This window comes from Cyclopterus lumpus, chromosome 21 (assembly GCF_009769545.1).
Source record: "Cyclopterus lumpus isolate fCycLum1 chromosome 21, fCycLum1.pri, whole genome shotgun sequence".
NCBI classification, from domain to species: domain Eukaryota; kingdom Metazoa; phylum Chordata; class Actinopteri; order Perciformes; family Cyclopteridae; genus Cyclopterus; species Cyclopterus lumpus.
The window spans coordinates 20,966,312-20,981,955 of NC_046986.1; the positions used below are offsets into that span (position 1 = coordinate 20,966,312).

Below are 15,644 nucleotides of genomic sequence, written 5' to 3' on the forward strand. Positions count from 1 at the left end.
GTAAATCATAAAGAGTTACATCTTCAGTAGGAACCAATGGTCTTGGAGAGCCACAGACATGAAGTCAGAGACAAACACGCTGCGACCGGTCTTTTCCCCTTGTGGTCGTCGGACCACAGGTTTCTTTCTCAAGACACTGTATGTCAGGAACGAGTTGAACATGAGCGCAGGGACGACTAAAGGAAGGACATCTGCGTCATCACAGCCCAGTGTTTGTATGACATGAAGACATCTGCAGTAGTATATGTTCACGGTGGGCTCGTCCAGCAGGAGGGACAGAAAAAAGGTTGGTCTCCTCCAAACTCTGAGGACCCGACCCACAAGCTGGTCTGGTCTGGTCTCAACACAAGCTGCATCTCTAGCCCGTGAATCAAAATCTTCTTGTAAATGCTGGTTCCTCACGAATCCTAGTTCTGATTCTTCTTATCTCAAGTAAAAACCAAAATATATTCAAAACAAACCCTCACTTTATCTTTATCACAAAGAGTCATTTGTCAAACACGATGAGGTACTTTGGGGTAACGTCAAAGAAAGTAAAATATATAAATATTCTCTATGTTTCCATGCACATGTTGAATGTTTTAATTATTGGATGTGTTAAATGAGGTGAATCTGTGTGTGAAACGTCTGTTCTGGCTGTGAGGTCAGCTGTGAAGTTTCAGACCCGAGAAGGAGATCCACGGGTGAAGGTTCTGTCCTCTCAAGTCTTCTTCTGATGCCTCAGTCAGGGGAGGAGGTTGCAGGTTTGACTCCCTGCATACAAACTGGAGGTCAGAAGTGAAAGGTCGCCAGGGTCGACTCCCCACCGCCGACGCTGCCATCAGTAGGGTGCGAAGAGAAACGACCCTTGGCTCGCTCTGATTGGTCCAGGAGCCGGACGCAGGAAGGAGGTGGTGAAGAGGGACGAGGAGGTTGGAGGGCGAGGACAGAGAGAGATGGTTTGGGTGAGCGGTGAGGAGGTGCGAGTGAGGAGGGGCGGGGAGGAGAGAGAGGCGGGAGGAAGCGACATGGTGGAAGTGAGGGAGCAGGGCGGAGGAGCAAAGGGCGTAGAGAGGAAGGACGAAGAGAGGGAGGGATTCACCATTTCCTTCTGGAGGCAAGGAGAGGAAACAAGGGGAGGTAACAAGGAGAGGAGAGGAGTGGAGTGGCAACAAGTAGAGGAGAAAAGAGGACAGGGGACAAGGAGAGTCGAGGAGATTAGGAGAGGAAACCAGCAGAGGATAAGAAAAGGATCCGAGAGAAGAAGAGGAGATAATGAAAGGAGTTGAGATCAGGAGAGGAAACCAGGAAAGGATAGGAAAAAAGGAAAGGAGAGGAGATAAGTAGACGATGGAGTAGAGGATCAAAAAAGTGGCAGAGACAAGAATAGGAGATAATGTAAGGAGAGGATAGGGAAGAAGGAGGGGAGACAAGAGGAGAGGGGACAAGAAAAAGAAGAAAGGAGAAGGTGAGAGAAAAAACACCAAAGAACAAACATGGAGAGAAGAGTTTTTTAAAATGTAGTAAATAAAATAATTAATAAACCCAGGAGCCAATATAAATGTCTTCTGAAAGGATTTCTTACAGTCCTCAAGTATTGATTCATAGCAGCATTTATCTATTGTAATTACGCATTTATTGATCTACACAGTATTCTACTGAATTATGGTTATGCCAACAAAGCAAATGTGAAATTGAATTAGAGAGAGAGAGAGAGACTTACAGTGAGCGAGCTGCGCTGCTGTTTGTTATAAGGGCTGTATTTGGGTTTGCTGGGTTTTCCTGCCACTCTGTCCTTGTGCCTCCTGCTGGAGATGTGCTGCAACAACAACAACAAAAACAACGTTCTTCTGGGGTTCTCACCATCACTAGTATATAGTGTATAAATGTATCCACAATATAAGTGCTCTATAACATTTCACAATGGTAGCTACAAAACAGAGTAGTGTCCATGAAGTAGCATGTAGCATAAAGATATAAAGAACAGGTGTTAGGAACAATAGCAGGACCCTGAAACTGAGCAGCTAAATGGAACTCAGCCCCCCTTCATTTGATTATTTGCACGAGTGCTTTTCCTCCTTTGACATGTCAAAAATGCATGCTGTGAAAAGGGGTCAATTATTCGAGCAATTAATGTCTGTGCACGCTGTGCTTCTTCTACCTGTTTGAGTTGGACCTCGGAGTTGACGTGGACGTCACAGATCTGGCAATGGAAGGTTTTGTTCTGCAGGCCGGAGCCCTTCAGTGCAGAGCCGCCGGCGTTCTTCAGCCTGGTTCCGGCTCGGGGGTAGGCCTTGATCGGCCCGGCGCCGCTCCGAGCCTCCAGCATCGTCTTGTGCTTTGAACCTGCAAACGGGACACGCGGAAAACCAAACTTCTATGAAACAGGAAACACGATAGCGACCACAAACCTTTTGTACTCAGTATTTGCTGCTCCTCTTTCAAATCATCCATCAGTTTTAAAATAGATTAGTTTTCTTCTTTCCAGCATTCAAAGATGCTTCAAAAGAAATATGACAGACAACCCTCCTCCCACCACCCTACCCCTCAAAAAAAAGAAATGTTGGTGGGTCCATAATAATAAAACTTACTTAGCTAATGATTCATGACTTCTATGAAGCACGTGATTTCAACATCATTCAAGCTTCTTCTAGTGTCGGATGATCTTTCCATACATCCTCTCGCACCTCCTCACCTGCATTATGAGCCTCCAGCTGAGACAGAGAGTTGACGGCGACTTTACACAGAGAGCAGTACAGCAGCTTCTTTGCCTTCTCCTCCTCCGACTCCACTGAGAGAGGAGCATCCTGGGAGGACGCCTGGGAAGGAGGAGGAGGAGCTGATGAAGAGGAGGTGACAGGCGCTGGAGGAGGGGGAAGCTGAGAGGCTTTGGAGGAAGAGGGAGAGGAGGAAGAAGTGGAGAAGAGGCCTGGGGCGGGGAGAGCGGTGGGAGGGCTGGAGGGAGGAGGCTCGCTGCCTGGTCTGCTAGAGGAGGGGGAGGCGGAGGAGGAAGGGGAGGCTAGATAGGGCTTGAGAGGGAAGGAGTCGGGGAGGCTAGATAAGAGATCTGGAGGTAGAGGCAGAGGGAGGAAAAGAGAAGGAAAGAGAGGAAGAAATTAAAACCCCTGATGATATACGAACTGTACTCAACATTAACATTGATGTTCAGATCAGTGTTAATAAAATCAACCTGTGTGCTGATTGGCGCTGCTGCTCGCTGAGACGGGAGGGGCGGGGCAAACAGGACTTGTGATGCTCCCATTGGTCTCTCCAGTGATCGACAGCTTGGCCTTGGTCTTGTTCTCTTGAGACTTGACTTTCTTGGCGTGACGACTGCCTCTGAAATGAGCTTCTGCCTGAGACTGAAGCAAGAGACAAAAGAGAGACAGAAAAGTTATATATTTCTGTTGAGGCATCTTTCTGACATCCACAGAAGTCCTGATTTCACTTCTTTGTAGAGCCACTCTTCCCCCTAGCTTTGGAGACTCTGTACAATCTGGAGGGTTTCCTTTACCAGTCTCTCTGAAAATGATATGATTCAGGGGCTTTTTGTCCATAAAGGAGTAATGCATACATTTAACACAGCTGTAACTTTGTTGGATTTCTTTAAGTATCAAAATTAGAACCAGATATATATTTTATTCCCCGCATTCCTCTTTCTTTTAAAATCGTGGCTGTTACATTACCCTCAATGCAACTCAACCACCACAGTGCATTATGCTAGTAGCTGTTCACATACTACAAATGTTAAGCGGGTAAAATGTACCAGGTTCACCATCTTAATTTAGATAGCATCCTAGCATTTGCTAATTATCACACACAAAGTATAGTTGCTGAGTATTTAAATCGCAAATAATAATAAAAAAAGACTCGCAATAATTTGTGTGCAATAACATGTGTTTTTCACATATTAATGAAGTGGACGTAGTCACCATGGCGTCACCCAAACTGCAGCCTGGATTGTGTAAGTGTGAAAAGTGAGAATAACTAGAATAACTTTTACACTGTAAAAACAACAACAGTCACATTAAATGTCACCACGCATTGTAACAATCCCATAGTGACAGAGTCAGTACACCAAAACAAACCTCCAGTTTAACAGTGTCCTCATGTGACTGGAAGCTGTGTGAGTCAGCTTTTTATTCTGTTTATTAGACTGAGTTAATGCTGCCCTTTTACTCCTCTCCTTGTCTCCTCTGCTCTCCTCAACAGTGATTCCTGTTTTCATATTCACTCATGAATAATTCTAACACCTCATAAATTAGTCACGATTGACTGACGTGTCACCAACGATGCAGCTTGCACCTCTTAGCAGTCATTATGTGAACGAGTGTCATTTAAACTGCCCTGGAATAATAGAGATGGCAGGGGTCACACCTGGTTGTACACTGCCTGAAAAATATCAGTCTCAGTTGCATCAAGCACAATAACACAATAAATGTTAGTCATGTCCTTGGGAAATCTCCTTAAAGGAACAGTCTCACATCCACTTCACTCAGTTAATCTCTGTGCATGTAGACATTTAGGGCCATTAGCCTAGCTTAGCAGAAACTGGTTGCAGGAGGAAACTGTTAGCCTAGCTCTGACCAAAGGGGAAAAGTGAGAAAATACACTGCAAATGTTGGTCATTTAGCAAGCATTCAGAGCTAACAACACTAATATTAGCTAGAAAGCTAAATATTCATTTTAAAGTCCTACCTATTGTGACATTATATTATTCATTAATAAGCGAGTGCTGACTTTATCTTTTAGCAAATAACTCAAGCCAACAAGCAACCACGGACTTGACAAAGGTACAATTTCAGCTTCAGTCAAAATGCGTATCATATTTTAAGCAGTACCAATTGGTTTATGCCTACAACGTAACTTGTTTTTCACATTTTCATGATATTATATTTGTCTGGATGGACGTGTATTTCCGGGAATCGAGAATAGAGCAGCTTTTATTATTTGGTTTGGTTGCTAATGAGATCAAAGGTTTCAGCTCGACATTTTAGCTTGCTAGCTAAAAAACAGCCAAAGGGAAGCCTATGGAACTCTTCAATTCTACTCATTTAGAGGAGAAGATGGATTTCAGTTTCATCTCTAAGTGTCAAGTTTAAGCTCCACACTATTTAACTATATAACTAGAAGTAGGTGGGAAATGTCTGAATTACATGTAGTATGTTGTTTCATGAGCGGGTGTAGAAAAATACATTTGAAAAGGGGACATTATATTATAGTTTTAGCAGCATATAGTTAGCTATTTGATGATCAACAACCATTCGGCGCAGTGACTGCATCTCAAAACTCCCGTCCATATTCTGGAGTAGCCAGGTTTGAGCAACAGCATGTAAATCAGATAGTTATGACAGAGAATAGGATGATTTCCAGAACTGTCACCCTAGTCTTCTGAATGTGCTTCAGACATTTGGATTGCAGCGTAACCCAAGTGCAGATGTGCGGATGCAGAGAGGACAGCAAGATGATCATAGAAGCATACAGTCATCAAAATGGCTGAATGTGATTTAGTGAACAGGTTAAACACACATAGAAACACAAACATAGACACTTACATCAGAGTTAAACCTCAACTGGCAGACATTGCATGAGATGACCTGTTTCTTCTTGGGTACCAAAGTAACACCAAAGGTGTGGTTTATGACGGCCTTCTGCACCGGGTCCATCTGCAGGGGTTACACACAGAGGTCAGAGGTCAGCAGCCTGCTTGGCTAAACAGTGATGACAGAGTGATGCTGACAGAGTGACAGGTCTCTTTATCACAATCAGTCTTTACCGCCTTCAGCTACAGCACCCTGTCACTGTTACTGTCCCTCACAAACACACACACACATACACGCATGCACGCATACATGCACACTCGTGCACACACACACATACACACCCTGTACTTCTATCTCTGTGAGGACCGTCATTGATTGATGCCTTTCCCACCACTTTGCACCCTTACCGTTGCCTTAACCTAAACCTATTTCGAACCTGAAACTTAAAACCAAGTCTGAACTATCAAACAGGCCTTTGCTAAAAGGTCCTCACTTTCCAAAAAGTCCTAATTTTGAAGGTCTAACACTCAAATTGGTCCACAAAAAGTCATATGTACAAGAACACACACACACAAAGTTATACCGTGTTGAAGTTAGGAAAAAGGCCGACTGGCGACGTCGTCTCGACAGGAAACGTCAGGAATGGTTTCATCATCACAGAGGGACCAGTGGCGCCAATTAACCCTGGCAAAGCCCCGCCCACTGCACCACACCCACTTCCTGGAAACAGACATAGAGAGCCTAAAAAATGGATTCCCAATATCTGATGACATCGTTCTTCAATTTGTGTTCTTTAGGTTCTGGGGCATCACTGGTGGTCATTGGCGGTCCAAATGGCTCAACACATAGACATAGACAATATATATTCAATACTTTGCATTTACTTTGCATGTTCTTCTGTAAATATAAAAAAACACTTTGTGACGCTCTGGTGTAAATAATGTGATTTTTGTCCAGGACAAAACCAATATTTGTATATAACATTTCTACAGACTGCACCACCCCGCTTTCGCCTTCTTCAATAGAACATACATATTGCATTTAAATGTGTGTTTCACTTGAAGAAAACATTTTATCATTCCAGGAAAGCTGGAGACGCCTGTAAAATTATGAAAATACCTTTGAAGACACAACCCTTGTTAAAAAATCCTATTTTACTATTTCTCTAAGGTATGAGTAGGAAGTCACAAACAAGGTAAATATATTGAGGTAAACCTTTGAGTTTGGAAAATAAATGTATTCCCACTTCAAGACAAGACAAGGCAATTCAAAGTACTTTGCATAAAAAACAAAAGACAGAAACACATTATAAAAGGACATTTAAATACGACTAAAAACAATCATAACAAGTCCAAGATAATATAAAATAAGCTGAAATAGAATAAGGCAGGTATAATGCAAGAAAAAAAGTGAGGGTTGCAGCTGACCTGCAATTTTCTGGGATATTGTTCCAGATATATGGTAGATACAAATTGAACAGCTTCTCTGTGTTTGGTTTTGATTCTGGGGACCTGTTCCAGACAACCTGAGAGGTCTGGATGGTTCCCAATGTAGCAGATCAGAAAGGTACTTTGGCCCAAAACCAGTTAATGCTTTTTACACAAACAGTAGTATTTTTAAGTCAATTATTTGACATACAGGAAGCAAATCTAAAGACCCCATAACTGGACTTGTTTTTCCAAATCCAGCTGAGACATAAATCCCTTAATCCTTGATATATTATTCTTAAAGTGACCAAAGGCTGTTTTGATTATCTCAATGTGTCTATTGAAACTCAAGTCTTAATCTATGACTACATAGATTTCTGGCTTCTTTCAATGGACAGTGCTTGGATCATAGTCCCCTGGTCATATGAAAATGCGTGTGTCATCTGCAAATGTATGCAATTTATTTTGTATAGCCCCAAAATCACGAATTTGCATCAGAGGGCTTTACAATCTGTACACATACGACATCCTCTGTCCCAGGTCCCTCACCTTAGGGAGAGCAAAAGGAGTATCCCTCTCCCAGGTTGAACAGAAGTGCAATAGATGGCATGTTTACAGAATTAACAACATAACAAAGTTACAATACCTTTGATGCAAACAAACATATCTTGTTGTTTTCCATAATCAGTGGAAACATGTTGAGGCCCCAGAGTTGAGCCTTGGGGAACTCCGCATGTCATATTTGTCCACTCAGATACATGATCACGTCTAGACACAAAGTAGCCCTGTTTTTGTTCTAGTAATGTGTTGATAAACTGATGGACCAGTAATAATTTGTGTTAACGTAAGCAGGTCAGTAAATGTACCCTTCTTGGCGAAGAAGCACAAATGATGGAAATCCAACTCCCACTGATATTTATGTAATTTCCACCTGGAGACCTGAGCAGCTGATTTGCTCTACAATAACAACACAAGGAACATATGGAGCTGCTGCTGCTGGGGGCAGACAGAGTTAAAAAGCGAGAGCAAGAAGGTGAATGTGTGGCTCACATGAGTCCATGTGCTCAGGTGCCACAGGGCCACGAAGAGTTCCTTTCCAGCTAAAGAGACAGGGGGTAGCTAAGAACATTAGGATACACATTTAAGTCGTAGACATGATTTTTGTGACATGCATGTGTTTGAGGAAAAGTAGTGCTGCATCCGACATGTGAATCCTACTATAACATGAAGAGGTGTCACATACATCATATACATACACAGTATACACAAATACAAAAAATAGATCTGATGAAGCAAAAGTGTATTTGTTCTATCTGTGTATGTTTAGTCACAGATTGCAGAAGCCCTGCAGTGAATTATTTCATAACAACATAGTGTGGGAGGAAACACTGAGAGCGACTGAATCAGCCCTGACAGAGGAGGAAGAAGAAGAAGAAGAAGAAGATTTATTTGATTAATTGATCGGTATCGCCTATCCCTGATTTGAGAAATTTACATCAGGTTTCACACCAGTGTCCACTTTCCATCTCTCAACTGTCTGTCTCTACTCCACTCCGCTGAGCTCTTAGAGCAGCGAAACATGCATTATGTTATTTACCTAATTGATGTGCACATGTTTCATTTCAGCTCAGTGTTAGACCCTCTTGCGTTCTGTGGTTCTTCATGAACAGCACAGAGCAGTAGTCAGCGGACCAAAGACAAACACGCTCACCACACCACTGTAAATGAATCAAAAGCTCCACGTGCAAAAAGCCAATAAGAGTAATTTATTAATGTAATCTGTGCAAAGGATTTGCTGACGACGATAATAACCACTCAGTGGTATACAGTTCATTCAAGTAACAAAGGCTGCACTGTAGCAACAAAAACGTTAACACTTTTAAAGATTACAGAAAAAAAATCCAAAGTTTGCAGTGAGGTTTGTTTCATAATACTTTTTTTAAATTAAAAGTTAAAAAAAAACATTCAGTAACGGCATGGATGCAGGTATTTTTCTTCTTAAGGCAATGCAAAATTATTCAATTGTCAAGCTTATACATTGGATTGTTTTTAATAACTTTAATGTAGCCTATTTTGAAGTGTGGATCGGGTATGGGTAACCCAATATAAATGCCCTAAAACAGATGCTGACCCCTATCTAACTGCTTTATAACCCATCCTAACCCACTCTGAATGTAATTTATGCCATACTAAATAAAGTGTTTCACATTTTAACCCAGTCTGGATGCCTTATAATGCATTCTAACCCACTCCAAATGCCTTATAGCTCATTATAACCTATTATAAATGTACTATAATCCATTGTGACACATGTTAAATCCAGTTATAACCCTTAACCGTTGATTTGAATAAACTGGATTGAGGGGTTTGGTTAGACAGGCCAGGTCAGGTCAGATGTGGGTGTGTTTCGGACATTAAGATAGCCGTGGATTAGCGGTGCGCTGTGATGCTGCTGTGAGAGTTCATGCTCATATAGCAGAACAGTGAGTCATTGTCTCTATTTATCACTACAGTTCCTTATTAAGTTATGGTAAAGTCAGAACAGCATGACACAGCTTCAATAAAATGCATGTAGTCGCTCAGATCACAGTCACTGTATAGTTATTAGATGGGAGATTATTTATGATTGTAAATACAAAATGAGTGTCTATTTAAACACATCGTAATGTGTCGTCGTAGTGAACCTGCCAAAATATAAGCGTTGCCTTAAATAATGCCGCCACAATGAATATGTAATGCTGAAACACTAAATGTGAACTCCTGTAGACTGTCACCACCAAAGTCCTTGTGAAATTTTGTTTGCGTTATTATATAGTCCCTCTAGGTGTCTGTGGGTCAGTTTAGGGTCTCAGAAGGGGGTCGGCCATGTGACCCTCTAGGTGTCTGTGGGTCAGTTTAGGGTCTCAGAAGGGGGTCGGCCATGTGACCCTCTAGGTGTCTGTGGGTCAATTTAGGGTCTCAGAAGGGGGTCGGCCATGTGACCCTCTAGGTGTCTGTGGGTCAGTTTAGGGTCTCAGAAGGGGGTCGGCTATGTGACCCTCTAGGTGTCTGTCGGTCAGTTTAGGGTCTCAGAAGGGGGTCGGCCATGTGACCCTCTAGGTGTCTGTGGGTCAGTTTAGGGTCTCAGAAGGGGGTCGGCCATGTGACCCTCTAGGTATCTGTGGGTCAGTTTAGGGTCTCAGAAGGGGGTCGGCCATGTGACCCTCTAGGTGTCTGTGGGTCAGTTTAGGAGGTTTGGGGAAAGTCACTAAACTGATTTAGAGCATGTTTGAAAAGATTCTCAATAACTAAACCGTAACAAAGGTCATGACAAAAAAATGACTGAAGTACACCACCAAACCAGCTGACATATTTTCCTTCCTATCAACTTATGAGTCATTGCATTGTGGGACAGAGGAATCCCTCCAACCTCCTGAAAGACTCACTGAAACAACCTAAAGAAACTTCAAAACATCCTGAAGGACCACTTACACAAAACCAGATCCAAAAGACTTGAGTGACCTGGACGCTTTATTAAGAAAGACTTCACCATGACACTTGGGGCCCCCAATTTTGTGATCGGAGAGGTGTGGTGGGAGGTGGTTTCTAAACCCCTTTCCTGAGCCTTTACAACCTCCTCAAGCCTTGAAACCAAGGCAAGGACCATTTTAACCACCTTAAAAGGAACCTTGGAAAGACATTTCAGGACATTGTAACACACATTACATAAGAACCAACTAAACCACTGAAACTACCTCAGGAACCAACCCCTGAAGGACCATCGGAGACAGTCGTCACCAGTGTTGAACTCTGGAACAATGGAAGCCTTACAATCTCTTCAAGGACCTCTGAAACTACCTCAAGGGCCATTTGAACCTCCTTAAGGACAACTCAAACCCCCTCAAGGACCCTTTTCCCTGACTGCTTTAGCCGTTACATAAAAAAGAAAAATGTTCCAGTGTCAGTTTTTCAATGTCCTTTCACGCTGTACTCAAATATCCAGTGATTGATATCCCGTGCTTAATCATGTCATATTAAGTCGTATTAAGAGTGCAGCCATACATGTTTTCCTGTATGATCAGTATGAATAGGAGATATGTTTCGGTATGTGCGTGTGTTATGAACGATGTGGTGACAGGGTCGTTTTAATTCTGTCCTCCTGTCCTCTGAGATCTTGTTACAACACACATCCGCACACACCCGCACAGTAACCCTTCTGTCTTACAGTAAGTTGCTGATCTAAGGAGCTGCTATAAATACTGCCACACATCTGCTACTTCCTTCGCATGGAGACGGACGAGAATTGAAAACCGTCCGACATCGAAGTAACAACCCAGGCTGTTTTTTTATTTCACGTGGCACCACATGTAAACAAACTGACATTCTCAGTTTAGAGAGGGTTGAAATAGTTTAGACCAGTACGGCACTGGCAAGGTCCAGTTTAGTCTTGTAATATAGCTGATAGATCATATCAAATACAAGGAGAGAGAAATAAATACTGCTACATTATTCCATTCAATAAAGAGTAACTGAAGGGGGAAACAAGTTCTCAGAGCAGGCAAGCTAGATACTATATCTTGGTCGCTAAACTCCTGTCACCAACTGTCCATAAACTCTCCCTCTTTAGCAGTTAAATACACCGACAGAGGAGGTTAACGGCTTTGCACACCAGTACTTATCCTGGCTAATGCAGCGTGAAGATGGGCAGAGCTAGCAATTAAACACAGAACTTTTTAAAATGCAGTTCTAAACCTGTCAGTGATCAAAGTGTCCTTTCCCGGTGCAGTGTGTGCTGGCATCAGCAGCTGCTGAGATTAAATGGCCTCTGGATTCATTGTATAACGCTTTCTGATTCTTAGTGCGTCCAGTGTCCAGTTTCCTGCTGGCCAGTCCAATTTTATCTGCTGCAGTAAGATTTATGATTGTGGCTGGAGCCAGGGTTATCTCTGGCATTTGCACCTCACACGCACACACACACATACACACACACACACACACACACACACACACACACACACACACACGTTATCATGTGATGAAGATGTAAGAATGAAAATCTAACACAGTGCCCTGCTGTATCATCAGCTCCAGACTGAGGCTCCTGTAACCGATCTGACCTGCAGAGCTCTGTGTCATCTGTCACAAACTGCCCCTATAATTTAGCCAAGGGCCGTGGTTGCTAGGAAGTGTGTCTGATATTTAATTACTCACATAACCCCCCCCGTCCCCCCCCCCCCGCCCCCCCGTCCCCCGTCCCTCTCCCCCCACTGGTTTATGAATCCAAATGGGATGAACGTCACATGTATTTGCAGGAACTGGCACACTGAACATCCCTGCTGTTTCCACGGGTAGAAAAAAAATTACTATGTGCAGTGATCGAGCGTGTGGAGAGGTGCACTAATGAGCCAATATGCACCACAGCAGTTTAAAAAGAATGATGTATAATACATTTATAAATACTCTGGAATAATGATTTGTGCTGGTGATGGTTTATCAAACAACTTCAGTTAACTGCATGGTTGATATTCTTTATATATATAATATCACCATTTCAGGAACCTCCTCAAGGATCCCCCTTTTTGTTTTGCTTTAACGCAAAAAAAAATGCAATAATAAATGACCATAATATCATTCTCTTACCCTTTGTGTGTGCTTGGGTTTGTCTTCTGGTTTGCTTTTCTACAAATGAGAGTATGATTTAGTAGAGAGGAGAGAAAACAGTACACCTCCAGCAATGAAGGGACTAAGACACCGTGGTGCACTTAAATAATAGGGATACTTTTGCAGACCAACATTTTCCTATACACATAGCTTGACATTTTTCAACTCAACAGCTTAAAATGCTGTGACTGTTGCGCAGCACGCTGCTGTTGCGCATCCTGAACCTCCTGCGAAGGGCTGCGACAGAACGACGTCTGGCACGATGAGCTGCATGCTGATTTGAGTTGGAAAAAAAAGGAAGTATTATAGAGAGAGGGGGGGGGGGGGGGGGGGGGTCCTCTGTGAAACAGTTACGCTCTAAATATGTTAACGCAGATATCAAAGTGTCTCAGTGGGTGTATTTCTGAATGACAGAGATACTTTAATGTCCTGCAGCAGGCGTGTAGTCGTTCATCAACTTGGCTCTTTTGTTGTTGTGCAGACTTCAGCTTCAACACATATGGCGGATTCACTTGAAGCCCAGGAGAAGATTCATTAGTAAACCGAGTTGACAGAGCTGACCTCTGAGGGAATAAAGAGATGGAACAATCTAAAACAGAGGAACTTATAGCTCACCATCCCGTCGGACACAGACTGCTCCACTGAAGAGGAAGGGTTATGAAACAGGAGACCAAGCAGCAAATACTAAATAATAATCTGATGAGTTTGCTAATTTGCAGTTGACTGATATTTTTATAATAAAAGTAGTAAGAGTCCTCTATTTACATTTTAATTTCAGGAGCCAAATCTACAGAAATAGTACTCATTATGCTGCAGAATGACGTACATTTTATATTAATGTGCATTTTATTATTATCCCTAATGCAAAAACTACACGCAGAATTATAATGTTGAGGTGGAGCAACTATTTCTATCATGTTGGATTTGAATGTATAATGGGTTTCTTTTGTATCTTAAAAGCAGCTATTATGGATGTTGCAAAAATGTATTGGAGTAAAATGTTAAATATTTATAGTGGGGTAAAAAATATCAGTTGTGTCTCTGAAATAAGACATGAAACCTGAATGTTTGCTTTGAAACAGAGCGGCTTATTCTCACTGCACTGATGAGATTAGGACACAGTTATGAACAATAAACTAAACTAATGCATCATAAATTAAAGAGAGATCATATTTAATAAATGCAGTGACAGAATTGCAGATTTTAGGTTTAAAGCATGATGACAACGCATTATGCTTTCTAAGTTAGTGCAACAGTAACATTTTATAAAATGTGCTACGATATACAGTATATATATATATATATATATATATATATATATATAATAATTATACACACACATATATACTGTAAATTGATACAGATATACAGTATATGTATATATATATATATATATATATATATATACATATACTATCGCACTATCTACTTTTGATAGTAATTCATCTGAATACTTCTTCCGATACTGCTTTGTCTGCATAGAAAATCACAAGAACAAGGAATACTAAATCTATTCCAATCCACTGACAACCAAAGGAATTAAGTTATACACAAATATAATATAACAAAAGACAATCTAGTTGGACACAGAGGATCTCAAACAACACATCTGGCATTCTTTTATCCTAATTTTTTCCAGATATGATGCTCAAATCCGGTCCACCACTCAATATTAAATAACACACTTGGAGGATGAAGGTGTGAGTGGCGTACTGGAGGTGGGTTGTGCGACGTGGTATTTTCTGTGGTGTGGGTGTCAGTATATCATTATTACAGCTTCATTATATCCTCATCCAACTGAGCATCTGGTGCTGGTAATCAGACCGTGAAGTGATGTGAACGGCTGCAGTTAAAGTGAAACCGACAGCAGCGAGAGACATTTCTCACACGGACAGCAGGAAGTGATAAAGTCTGAGGCTGAGGAAGAGGAGGACGGCCCCGAAGAGGATGGCATTCATTTAAATCAAAGGTTCCTACCTGAACCAGACGTCTTTTTTTTTCTTTACCCTCGATCCAGATTCACTTTTTCTTCCCCACTCTGTCCATGTGCATTCTACTCTGCTGTCCTCGGTCTGTGTTTGTTCATCTGTTCTCGTCTTTTTACCAACCAAAGAGCAAAAGCCACGCACACCCACCACTCAGAGTATGTGTGTGTGTGTGTGTGTGTGTGTGTGTGTGTGTGTGTGTGTGTGTGTGTGTGTGTGTGTGTGTGTGTAAGAGAGAGAGTATCAGGTGACTGGACTAAGAGTGGCATGTGTCATCGCTATCTGAACGCCCAAACCCTGAGTGTCAGGTGTGTGTTTGTGTGTGCGCGTGTGTGTGTGTGTGTGTGTGTGTGTGTTACTTCTTCTTAATCCTCTGCTGCCATTTCTTCCATGAAGAAGAAACTTTATCCCTGCGGACGAAAGATAGATAGCGAGAGAGAGAGTGTGTGTGTGAGGGAGGGAGGGAGGGTAAAAGAGAGAGAGAAAAAGAGGGAGACGTACACACTGAAGGAGAAAGAGAGCGAGTGTGTATGTGTGTGTGTTGTTGCAGTTGGTGTCGGTTCACACTGTCTCTTATTACATAGAGCACAAGTGTGTGTGTGTGTGTGTGTGTGTGTGTGTGAGGGGGAGAAATTGAGGCGCACAAAGCCAGCTGGTTGACAGTTAATACAACACACATTCAAGTAAATAACAAAGTGTGATATCATATGTTTCAGTTGATCACTGTAACCGACTCCAGCCACAGAGGAGTAGACGCAGTAAAGGCGTCAGCACGTTTCAACAGAAGCACTTCTTTAACTGCGTCTGAAGCTTAATGCATAATGTCTGCAGGAGAGAGTCCTAAAACCGGAAAGGAGTCAGCAGTTTTACACTTCTGGTTCCCTCGTCTCAAAGTCAATGATGTTTTGAACATAAGGCCTGTGGTTTACATAAGTTTACAAGATTTAAAGTGTTGTTCTAAGAGATAAAATGTTAATAAAAACACCTCTTGTGAATTTTGAAGTTTTGATGTGTCTTGAAGAAGAAGCGTTTGCTAACAAGTGGCTAAATGAGACTACTAAACCTTATCA

The 15,644-nt window shown here is 42.1% G+C and overlaps 1 protein-coding gene across 1 annotated transcript in view; it reads right to left on the reverse strand.

The window, feature by feature from the left end:
• Positions 1-507: 507 nt before the first annotated feature.
• The window catches only part of znf385b (zinc finger protein 385B), a 43,476-nt gene continuing 28,339 nt past the window's right edge, over positions 508-15,644 (reverse strand). Inside the window, exons 4-12 of the mRNA XM_034561673.1 lie at positions 12,907-12,926; positions 7,881-7,963; positions 6,106-6,206; positions 5,535-5,645; positions 3,170-3,341; positions 2,675-2,908; positions 2,141-2,325; positions 1,686-1,798; positions 508-1,097 (exon numbers count right to left, since the gene is read on the reverse strand). Coding sequence (XP_034417564.1) covers positions 821-1,097; positions 1,686-1,798; positions 2,141-2,325; positions 2,675-2,908; positions 3,170-3,341; positions 5,535-5,645; positions 6,106-6,206; positions 7,881-7,963; positions 12,907-12,926 — 1,296 coding nt within the window. The 3' untranslated portion in view covers positions 508-820. The remainder of the gene's footprint in view (positions 1,098-1,685; positions 1,799-2,140; positions 2,326-2,674; positions 2,909-3,169; positions 3,342-5,534; positions 5,646-6,105; positions 6,207-7,880; positions 7,964-12,906; positions 12,927-15,644) is intronic.